The 12742-nt window shown below is 42.1% G+C and overlaps 1 protein-coding gene across 1 annotated transcript in view; it reads left to right on the top strand.

The window, feature by feature from the left end:
* Positions 1 to 12742, top strand: part of LOC126272531 (zinc finger protein 358-like) — a 126000-nt gene that overhangs the window by 40707 nt on the left and 72551 nt on the right. Inside the window, exon 4 of the mRNA XM_049975444.1 lies at positions 2533 to 2816. Within this exon, the coding sequence (XP_049831401.1) occupies positions 2533 to 2816 (284 nt within the window). The remainder of the gene's footprint in view (positions 1 to 2532; positions 2817 to 12742) is intronic.

Below are 12742 nucleotides of genomic sequence, written 5' to 3' on the forward strand. Positions count from 1 at the left end.
TATAGTGAGCTGACGTTGATGTTTTCGCGACCAAATTCGGCTGATGTAAATCGTGTGGAACCCATCAGGGTCGCTATCGGGCGCCACCACCGCGTACGAAATTCAGCGGGCCGTTATTTATGCGAATTACACGGCGTGTGCCAAGGCATCTAATGCTACATGCTTCCACAAACCTAACAAAAAACTGTCGAATCCCTGTTATGCAGAATCAGTGATGTATTTCGTTCCCAGGACAGGCAAACAAGATATCAAGTAGGTGGTCATAATGTCTTGACACATCAGTCTATGTCCTCTCCATGTAACGCACTTCATCTGTATATTGTCGCTACGTTGTAGTGTGCAATTACCAGTGAAATTTTGCAACTGACCATGTCCAGTTACTCTCAGGAGGTTGACAGAGAGTTCGAAACAGAAGTCGTACTCTTAGCCCAGGAGATCCAGAGCACCATAGGCAAGGGCTCCCAGGCTGACAACGTGTTCCTTGACTGCCTGAAGGCATTCAGTACAGCAAAAATGTAAATTTTAGGAGAATCTCAGTGGAATGGTATTTGGCTGTTACGGTTTAAAATTTATATTAATAATTTACTGGATTAGGGTGGAAACCGTGTGACTACTTGCACACGATGCTGTTTTCTGTAGGAAGACTGCAAATCCAGAAGCAATACAGGAAGAACTGCAGTAGTTAACAGATGGTCGAGAAACTTGTAGCTGACTCTAAACATGAATAAACACTACGTAAAGCACATAAACACCAGAATAAATACGCTACTTTTCGATTACGTTATTGGCGACAAACAGTTGGTAACAGTAGCTATCATGAAAAATTTAGGAGAAATTATCCGAAAACGACCACATAGAGCTAACTGTAGAAAATACGATGCCAGACTGAGATATACTGGGAAAGTATTAAGGAAATATACTTCATTCACGAAAGAGGTGGTTTACAAAACACTTGCTCACCGGTTTTGGAGTACTGTTTGGGATCCGAAGCAAATTGAATTAACAAAAGCGATAGAGAAGATACAGCGAAGGGCGGCACGATTCATTACAGGATCATTACCAAATGGGAGATCGTTACGCCGGTGCTCTACGATTTACTGTGGCAGACGCTACAAGAGAAGCGTTGTGCATCACTGAGAAGTTTACTGTAGAATTTTCGATAGTATACGCTCCGGAAAGACGGGCAACATTGCTTCCTCCAGCATAGTCGCAATCTATCCACAATAAGAAAACCAAAGAAATTATACCGGCCATTTGTTTATAGAAGAGTTTCCATAGCATCAACCAACCTGAGGACGAGCTTGGTACCACTAAATTGTTTATAATACCCAAAACAATCTCTAGAAAGCGAAAATGAGCAGTGAAGTGATAAGACCACCATGTGGCTACAAGACGAACGTAGTATGCAGGTTAATCAAAACGTACGGAGGAATTCAGTACTAACGTACGTAGGAATTCAGTACTGAAATGCACAACTGTTGCTTCCACAGTGATCAAAGAAAAAAAAGGTATTGCTAGACGCGTGAAAGATCTCTTGAGCGCGTCGTTTGGTGCTGATCGTGTGCTCAGTCACCATTTTCGTCATGCTTGGCCTCCCAGGTCCTCAGACGTTAGTCCGTGCGATTATTGGCTTTGGGGTTACCTGAAGTCGCAAGTGTATTATGATCGACCGACATCTCTAGGGATACTGAAAGACAACATCCGACACTAATGCCTCACCATAACTCCGGACATGCTTTACAGTGCTGTTCACAACATTATTCCTCGACTACAGCTACTGTTGAGGAATGATGGTGGACATATTGAGCATTTCCTGTAAAGAACATTGTCTTTGCTTTGTCTCACTTTGTTATGCTAATTATAGCTATTCTGATCAGATGAAGCGCCATCTGTCGGACATTTTTTGAACTTTTGTATTTTTTGGTTCTAATAAAACCCTATGTCATTCCAAGCATGTGTGTCAATTTTTACCTCTCTATCTACATTATTCCGTGGTTAATTAAGTTTTCAAATTTATGCTGGCTTTTTGTTCACCAGGCATTATTGTTCTAGTACAGGTGAACCGCTAACATTGCCCGTTTCCGCATCTAGCTTTCATTCATTTTGTTTATATATGTGTATGTGCAGGCGAGATGACCTCTGTGTCCGGTTGGCTTAGTGGATTTAAATCAATGCTCACTCGCAGCTATTGTCTGTAATTTCTTTGTGTCTCAATTCATTTTCTCATTCTGCTGCAAGTACAGAGCTTATGTGAAGGTCTTGCCACGTGCCATTAGTAAATGGAACTGGAAGAGGGGTAGGGACAGATAGTGGTTCAGAATTACCACTCGCTACACACCGTAAGGTGGCTTGTGAAGTATGGATTTAGGCGAAGATATAAGATCCTAAGCATTGCCGTTCGAAATTGAAATAGAGGAATCCCAATGCAGTTCCAAGTTTTTTCGGCTAGCAGAGAATGAATCCCCAGTGTTGTGTCCAGCTTATACTGTCGGCGCGTGCTGCAGCAGCGGTGTGTTTTGGTGTCTGCGACAGGCTGCGCCCTGGGCAGAGTGCCGCGACCAGGTGACGTCACGCTGGCGGTGACGGAGGTGAGCGGCGAGCCGGAGGAGGCGCCGCTGAACCTGTGCACCAAGCCGCGCGCGCTCACCATCTGGTCGCCGGGCAGCCAGTGTGAACGCGAGAGCGAGGGCGGCGCCAGGACCGCCCCACCGCCCACCGCCGCCCCCGCCGGCGTCACCCCCGCCGCCCCCACCACCGCCGCGGACACCGCCGCTGTGCCGCCGCAGAGGCCGCCGCCCCACGAGAGGACGTTCCAGGTAAGTCTCCTTCATTAACGGCCTCTCCTTCTTGACAACTCTCTCACTGAACACTACCTCCGAACACAACTTTTTCTGTATCGATACCACTGCATCTCGTCAATAGTCTGCGTCGTTCAGGCAGAACTTGTTCCTCCCCTTGGACGCTGTAGACAGTCAAGAATCGTTTCGAGACAGCTGTGTGAGTTCATCGTTCAGTGACAATAAGCGAAGACGGCACGTGTATCAATCGTAGCACTAAGAAAACCCACTTTTTTTAAAAATGTAACAACGTTTCTGCAACGAAATTTTATATGTCTTGAAAAAATGTGTGCGGTAGGCGTTAATGTTCACCGTGAAACTGAAAAACTGTTTAGAAAATATTTAAAATAATAAGTCAGCGTAAAAACATCTGACATCGACAGAGCTCATCTATTATACTGGGTGAGTCGCGTAAGACGTAACACCCACATTATTCCGGGGGCGATTGCACGTATCGACAAGAGGTGTTTGGCGAATCATAGCCGACTATTGGCCACATACTTTGATACATGCACAATAATCACAATGTTTATATTGATCTCGGACAATATAAACATTGTGATTATTGTGCATGTACCAACGTATGTTTTTTTTACCATGAATGATGTTAAAAAAAGTATAGCGTCCCATTTAAAAAAACATGTACTTGCCTCATTATCTCGGACAATATAAACATTGTGATTATTGTTCAAGTACCAACGTATGTGCCCCATAGTGCGCTATGATTCGCCGAAAACCGCATGCCGACACGTGCAATCGCCCCGGAATAAAGCGGGTGTTACGTCTTACGCGGCGCACCCTGTATACTGTCTGCCCGTTTGTTTTTTTTTTTTTTTCAGTTGCACCGTTTCACCGTGAACATTAACACACTACACTAACATAATTCTTTTTTCCTAAAGTCATCAAATGTAGTACCAGTAGCTTCATTTCCTACATGTTTACACATTTTGGTGCTTAGTGAATAAGCAATTACTATGATTGGCTATACCAATGTGCACACGTATTCGCTCAGTGCCAGTTTCCGAAAACATTATTTCCACATTTTGAATTTTACTTAAATAATACCCACGTAAAAGTGGCTCAGAAGCATGAAACTCAGCCCAACTGATGTGAGTCGTGTCGCGTACACGAGGTATAAAAGGGCAGTTCATTGGCTAACCCGTTATTCTTAGGTGATACGTGTAAAAAGTTTTCCGGCATAAATATGACTGTATGACGGGAACTGACAGACGCTGAACGTGGAATGGTAGTTGCAGCTAGATGCATGGGACATTCCATTTCGTAAATCGTTAGAGAATTCAAGATTTCGAAATCCACAGTGTCAAAATTCTGCCGAGAATACCAGTTTCAGGCATTTCCTCTCACCATGGGCAATCAACGGTCGGCGGCTTTCACTTAACGACTGCGAGCAGCAGTGCTAACTGAACAGCAACACTGAGTGAAATAACCGCCGAAATCAGTATGGGACAAACGACAAGCGTATCCGTTAGGACTGTTCAGCTAAATTTGGTGTTAATGGGCTACGGAAGCAGACGACGGACGCGAGTGCCGACAGGCTGTTGCTACCCGTGGCTTTATATGTATGAGCAGCCCATATTGGCTCGCCTTCCATACATTCTTTTCAAAAAATTTTGTGACTAAAGTCTTTCTTGCTTGATATTCATCTTGTACCTGACATGCCAGTTTGAATATTTAATTTCTGATGAAGACACTCATAGAAGTGTCGAAACCTGGTCAAAAGGCTTAAATTTTATGACCGAGGGCTGTAATTGCATTAAACTCTTAAAATTAAAAAAAAAACTGTATTAATATTCTACATCTTTAGTCTTCATTCCTACGTATCAGCAATCCTCTGCTATTAGAGGGCTCCGAATTATTGCGGGTACCATGCGAGCGTGCGTGAGAAGCAGCGTGCTTTACTTGAATTTCAAATTCGAAGAGTTCACCACTTATGAGCACTGCACCACCCACAGCAAACCGACGCCTTGGGTTGTCTATCATCGCTCATTCTCCATAGAATCTCGAGTTGGCGCCATCGATTTTTATCTGTTTTCACAACTTAAAGATCTCCTTCGCGGACGTCGCTTTGAAAGCGATGAACCGGTGCAAGCAGAGGTGAGGTTGTGGCTCTATCAACGAAGTCAAACATTCTCCAATGATGCTACCGAGAAACAGGTCTCTCGTTGTGAGAAATGTGCTCTTCACCAGGGTGACTGTGTTGAGAAATAAATTTGTAGACATGAAAAATAAAGATGCAGAATGTTAATAATATTTGTCCAATTTAAAAATCTTTAAGAGTTTGCACATACAGAATTCGGAGACATTACTTTCCAGCACGCTAGCTATCATAATATACTTTTTTCCTGCATGATGTGCGTGTGGCCTATGATGGCCAACAGAAATCAGCCACAGGTCCTAATTAATACACCACGTAATCTGCAGTATAAAGATTCCAGTCTGCACCTTCATTGAGCTGATGGTATTGAACTGTTTATATCTAGTGCAGATAAATTTCAACAATAAATGGAAGAAATTAACTAACTTTACTTGTTAGTTTTATACAGTAAGTCTACAGTCCGTATATATTACCAAACTGTATTATGGCAGTGAGATGTAGACTATGTGGTAAAACCATTCAAAAGCAAAGGGCTGCTCCACGACCAATGGGAAGACAGATGTTAAGAATTACTTGTAGAGGCAGGAAAATAATTAAATGAAGTAGATAACAGAGGAAGAACTAATTATGATGAAAGGTGGACCTTTCCGAGATAGTGACATGAGTGCCCACCGATACAGACAGCCGTACCCTAGTGCAAACTCATTGGAGGGGTATCTGTGGAGATATCAAACGTGTGGTTCACGTAGAGGAACAGCAGCCTGTTCAGTAGATGCAGGCTATCTGAATGGTCTGTCTTTATAACATCAGGCAACATCGTATTGCTGCGAGGGACATTCAAAAAGTAATGCAGCACTTTTTTCTGGAAACAGAATTCCAATACATCATATTATTGGCTACTACTTTGCAATAAAATCCTGTTTTCAACATAACCTCCGATCGATGAGACGGCGTTTCGCCACCTACTTGCAGGGCCTGTATGCCCACATGGTACCACTCTACTGGTCGACGTGGAAGCCAACGTCTAGCTGTATCAGTAACCTCCCAATCATCCACGTACTGCATAGCGAGGAGAGCAATTGCGGACATATGATTCTTCGATCCTCTTTATGGTCTTCTGTTACGCACCGATAAACCCAGCGCGCACATGCTTTTGAGTACCCCCAACTCGTGGACGAGCTTGTCGGCAGTACCAACAGAGACGTCCAGTTGATCAGCAATATGTCTGATTGTGGTCCGTCGATCAGCTCGAACGAGAGTGTCCGCACGTTCCAAAACTGCAGAAGTCACAACTGTGTGTGGCCGGCTGGCACGCAGGAGATCGGATATGTTTGCACGATCTTGTTCCGATGACGGCAGCCTAAATATTTGAAATGGCCTACTGGTTCTAAAATTCTGCCGTCCATAACAATCTTTGGTCTTACTGGGTGGTTGCCCTAGAATGCCATGGTCACTGATATTGAGGTAGAGATTATAAAGTTACGTTCTTTAGAGATCTTATGTAGCTCTTTGGAGATTATCTTTAATGCTTTGCACAATCACTCAGTCATTAGCATATGCCAGCACTCTTGTCTTAGTCTCTGATTAATAGCTACATTCCCCCCACTGTAATGAAATAAACTGAGTCTGATGGAAGTACCATCATATAAACGTTTTACGCAAATTATTATGTTTTGGGGGCAGCCACGTTTAGACACTACATTCCGTAGTTCCTGTCTGGCTACCTTATCAAAGGCCTTCTCTAGATATACGAATTATATTGCCTTCATTTCTTTAGCAGCTGTTTCACAGCAAGTTTATTGTCAATACAAGCTGTTCCTTTTCGAACAACAGCAAGAACAAAAATGAAGTAGAACTGGATGCGGCACATGTAGCCAGAAGAACAGTTTTCAGATGGAAGAAGAAATTTCTTTAGTGGTTTCCAACACATATGAAAAGACCGAGCAAACGACCTAATGGAAGGTGGATAGGAGATATTAGAAAACATCAAAAGTAACTTGCATACGAATAAGCTTAAGCCCTATCGTACACAGGAGTCTGCAGGACGCCTGATTCAGCAGTGGTTGGCAAACACCTATTGGTGGCAATGATGATAACCCTTTCGAGAGACACAATAACAATCCTAGGGATCAAATACGGAGAATGGTTATATACATCCCTCACAAAAGAGTGTCTCTAAATACTGACGTACAACAAAAATATGGAAGTACCACAAACACAATACTTTACCATACCCAAAGCGATGCAGGAAAACCGTTGGCACTCAGATCAGCTTCAACTCCTCTTGAAATAGAAAAATACATGTCTTGTTAGATTTCTGTGGATTTTTATACAGTTCTTCCTGCAAAATAGTGGCAAACTCAGGTACCGATGATGGAGGTTCATAGCGATCACATACTCTGCTCTCCAAAGCAGACGACAAGGGCTCAATGATATTGAAATCGTGGCGACTGTAGTGGCCGGGGAAAAAGCGACAATTTATCGTCGTGCTCACAAACCCAGTCCTGGACGACGCGAGAGGTGTGAATAGGGATTCTGCGTCTTGAAACACAGCATCACCATTGCGATGGACCTCATCAACCAGAATGGTGACATGATCCTTGGCAGAAAATTGACCATGTAGAGTGATCAAGGGGTCCATGGAATATCGCATCCGATCAAATGGCATTCTTCCATGTTTTATGGATTTGGCGCCAAGTTTTTCTGTTACGGGCTTCTGCCTAACTGACGAGGGTTTTGGAATTTCAGCTCGCCCTGCAGTTCCTGCTACACTCTTGTTGTTTTGGTACCGACACTCAGTTCTGCAGTTACTTTGGCTGCTGTCGTCCGCTTATTTTTCATCACAATCTTCTTCAAGTTTGTCCGTCTGCCACGATCACTCAACACATACTTCTGTCTGCGTTTTGATTTAGCAGATGATGTTTTTCCAATTTCCCCGTATACGGTATAAATATTTGGTGAGGTACTGTTCGTGATAAGATGCAACTGTTCCATTTGCAGGCATGGCCAGCATCTGTATTTCTGTTCAAAAATGCGTTTCTCGCGGTGTTTCCATATCTCTGTAGTAGAGTGCTGTGATGTTCTGCTTTGTCGCTCCTACCGCTTAGGCCGCGCAGTGTAACACTACTGCTATGCGGACAGCATGCGCGTATCGCCTCAATGAAGTAACTAGAGGGAGCACCGACTGCAAATACATTGCCTTGGGTATCACAGTCTGGGAATAGCGTTACCATCATCCAAATTTATACTACCAACCAGTTTAGAAATTTATAGTTCTATTGCAACAAACAGAATTTTTCAGAAAATCGTCTTGCAGATCTGGCGGTCAGGTCAAAGTGAGGAAAAGTCTAATCAGGTGTAGTACAACATCAAAACGTCCAAAGAAATCTTCGAATCAGTGTTAGCTCTCTCATACATTGCCTTGGGTATCACAGTCTGTGAATAACGTTACCATGATCCAGATTTATACTACCAAGCAGTTTAGAAATTTATAGTTCTATTGCAACAAACAGAATTTTTCAGAAAATCGTCTTGCAGATCTGGCGGGAAGATCAAAGTGAGGAAAAGTCTAATCAGGTGTAGTAAAACATCAAAACGTCCAAAGAAATCTTCGAATCATAGTTAGCTCTCTCTCTTTCCAAATGAAACAATCTACATTTTGTAAGCGATGCATGTCATACCATTCTTTGTTGTTAGCAAACTAATTTGCAGAATAACGTACAGATGCTGTGAGACAAAACGATGAATAATAAACCATAAGTAAAGTAATATTGCGTGTTATCTTATTAACTAAAGCGGCAGATGTGGCCGTTTGTGTTGTTTTACAAATGTTACAGTCTTATTTCAGACTAAAAGCATCAGGCAGACGATCTGCAAGCACGATGATCACTAACTTTTATTGTATTCCTTCCCCATACATATCTTAAATAAGGAAAGAAAGCTACTAACGTTATCATTTCGTACATCATAGTAGGAGGACTAAGAAGATCATTAGCAATGGATCTTTATAGTCCTTGTTTGCGTTGAACGATGCAGTATCACAATACAAAGGGCAAGGAAATGTTGTTCTGGTTTTAATTATTCGTACAAAAATGTTTCCTAACAAAACATAACCGGAGACCAGAATTTTGTCAGTAACATGACTGTCTCCATTAATAAGACGAGACTTGTATGTTATTATACGAAGATTTGAAACATATTTTAGCAGGGAACTAAAAGTGTCTATCGTAATATTGCCCTTCTAACCACATACTGTAAAAACAATGGCTACTAACAGTGTAAGCATCAAGATGGTATCGTATGAGAAAATGTGTTAACTTCAGGACTTATTATAACAGGTACGTTACAAACTCGTAAAAATTACGTTTTTACTCTTCAACTGTAAAAGTTAGCAAATTAATGGATGGTTGAACAACTTTCAATATAAAACGCTTGTCTTTATACGCACATACGTAACATCTGTAATTCTCGAAACTAAGCATTATGTACTGCTCCTTGGGTGTTTCTGAGTGGAGCAGGAACCAATGGTTTGTTCTGTAAGAACTATATAGTTGTCACATGCTCGGCCTGTCCGAAAAGTAAGTAAGGTTATGGGTAAAAAATAAAACAAAACAAAATAAAACACTCATAAAACCTTTTTTTAAAATCAAATTTCTTTTCAAGAAAGAGCATTTCTTAATTTTTTTCTACTTCATAATTGGCACCATTGTTCAGACATTTGTCATAGCGGGAAACCAACTTCTCTATGTCCTCTTCATATAAAGATGCTGCCAGTGAAGACAGCCACTTCCGAAAACTGTTTTTTGCGTCGTCATCGCTGTCAAAATTCATTTCTTCAAAATCACGCTCCGAGTTCAAGTACCAATAGCAGTCGTAAGGTGAGAGATCAGGGCTATTCGATGGGTGATCGAACTGTTCCCTGCCGAAGTGCTGAACAAGGTTTTGAGCGACACTAGGAGCATGGAGACTTGCGTTGTCATGAAACAATACTGTACTTGACTGAGCATTCAGCGCCTTTGTTTTAAACTGCACGCTGGAGTTTCTCAGTGTTTCACAAAATCGTGTGGCATTGACGGTTTCACCTATAACAAGGCACTCATCAGGCAGGATGCCCTGTCTGTTACAAAACACAGTGCACATGATTTTTTGTAATGACAACGTTATTTTAAATTTTAGTTTTTTGGGGGATTGTTATTACATTCACTCTACCGACTGTTATATTGATTCTTGAGTGACATGACAAAACCCAAGTTTCATCAACAGTCACAGTTGTGTTTAAGAATTTTTCTTCCTCACCACTGCATCGGGCAAGAAACGTTAAAGCACTGAGATGTCGCTTTTGTGGACACCCATAAGCATTTTAGGGCCCATTGGAATCCAGTTAGGGAAAATTTAAGGGTTTTGTGACAGTCTCATTCAAAACAGTTTTCGAAATTTGTGGAAACTCATCACAAAGTATTCTTACGGTGAACCGTCTGTTTTCACAAATTGTCTCACTTTCTCAACTAAACCATAATTCTCAACAGAAGGCCTCCCACACCGTGCTTCATTATGGGCACTGGTTTGACCATCGTTGAATTGTCCCACCCACTTTCTCACCATTCCATTTTCACCAAAAATCTCTACAAGTTGACGATGAATTTCAGCTGGCTTAACATTCTTTGCGTTCAGCAACAGTATTACAGAACTGACTTCATAGACGGCGGGCTAAGAGATTGTCTTAAAGATTTTGAGTGATCACTAACAAACGTAAACACAACACAATCCATATTGAGTATATTCAGCCCAGTTGTCAATCGTGCGATTATTGCCACAACTTGTTTCCGGACAACATTATCCCATTTTCAAGTGCGAAAAACAAGGTAACCAGATAAACCATACACCCTTATACCGAAAGACGTATTAGGATTACACAAGTCCTGAGTTATAAACTACCTTAAAAATATGTCATTAGGCCTCGTCAGAACTTAAAAACTATCTTCACACGTGCATTACAACTCAAACCATAGAACATAAAATATCAGAAGCCGGTGCATCCACAGTTCCTGAGGTACAGTTGCAAACTGAAAGCCCCTACCATCACCTACCAATGGTGATATTTACTTAAAGCCTAATGCTCAGCACCGACTACACTACCGTCTGTCATAGAATCTGAAAGAAATGACTCTCTCTGTTCCTAGCACATTCTAACTTAAAACTACCTCTACGCTATACTCCGAACGGAAATAGCATGCGTAAATCCTACGTAACTAGGTAAAATATGTTGGTGGCTGCTTTTTAAGGAGGATATCGCTAAAATGTGCCCAGAAATGCCCTTTAGACACATCTGTCATCTCATTTAAAACGCCGATGTACTCCTCTTTCATAGCACAATAAATATCTACCTCCTCTACAAGTGACAGCAACCACCCCTTTTCTTCAACGTGTAATAATACCCTCATGCCTTCTGTTATATTCCCCAACGAATGCTGCTCGTTCTTGGGATGCTTTGCTACACCTAACAAGTCAGTCTCTCTCTTATTATGCTCTTTCAATCTAACTTTAAAATTCCGCCTCGTCTGGACCATATTTTACTTCACAACATACAGTGTTTTACCTAGTGACATAGGATTTACGCGTGCTTTTTTCTTTCAGATTGCAATGTAGAGGTACTTTTAAGTTAGAATGGGCTAGGAACAGAGAGGCATTTATCAAATATTTTATGACAGACAATAATATCGTTGATGCTGAGCATGAAGTTTTAAGTAAATATCATCGTTGGCAGGTGATAGCAGCGGCTATCAGTTTGCGACTGTACGTCAGGAGCGATGGATCCACTAGCTTGTGATGTTTTATGTTTTATGATCTGAGTTGACAACGAACGTGTGCAGTTTGTTTTCAAGTTGAGACGAGGTCTAACGGCATAAAAATATTTTTAAGGTAGATTATCACTCATGGCGTTTGTAATCTTTATATGTCTGTCGGTATAAGGAGGATTGTTTTTCGTGTTAGTTTCCTTCTTTTTTGCACTTGAAAATGGGATAATGTTGTCCCCAAACATGTTGTGGTAATAATCACACGATTGACAACTGGGCTGAATGTCCTCAATATTGTTTGAATAATAGTTATGTGATGGTCCTGTTGTGGTTGGCAGGAGAGCCAACCGTGCTTTTCGAAAGGAGGCCGAAATGCACGCGTTTCAGCTCACGCAGGCTGGCGTGAGGTCTGGAACATGACAAGGGAATTAGAATTGAGAAAAACGGACGTAGCTGGTGGAATACTTAACTTTAATCCATTAATGGAGAACGTCGCTCTTTATGGTAAATGATGCACAATATCAATAGTACGGATACTGGCGCCTTGCTAGGTCGTAGCAAATAACGTAGGTGAAGGCTATGCTAACTATCGTCTCGGCAAATGAGAGCGTAATTTGTCAGTGAACCATCGCTAGCAAAGTCGGCTGTACAACTGGGGCGAGTGCTAGGAAGTCTCTCTAGACCTGCCGTATGGCGGTGCTCGGTCTGCAATCACTGACAGTGGCGACACGCGGGTCCGACTTATACTACAGGACTGCGGCCGATTTAAAGGCTACCACCTAGCAAGTGTGGTGTCTGGCGGTGACACCACAGGTCCCACATCAGTTATACAACTCAATACAGTTATGATGGCGTCAGGGGAAAGACAGTGAACCAGAGAGCCGAGTGCGAATGTGAGGAACTGCGACGCTAGTGTTGCGGTTGCGCTAGAACGAAACGGCACTTGATTTCCGTACGCGCCTCGTATCATTCCACAAACAACACATAGACTCTTG

The sequence above is a fragment of the Schistocerca gregaria genome, chromosome 5 (assembly GCF_023897955.1).
Source record: "Schistocerca gregaria isolate iqSchGreg1 chromosome 5, iqSchGreg1.2, whole genome shotgun sequence".
Taxonomy (NCBI): Eukaryota; Metazoa; Arthropoda; class Insecta; order Orthoptera; family Acrididae; genus Schistocerca; species Schistocerca gregaria.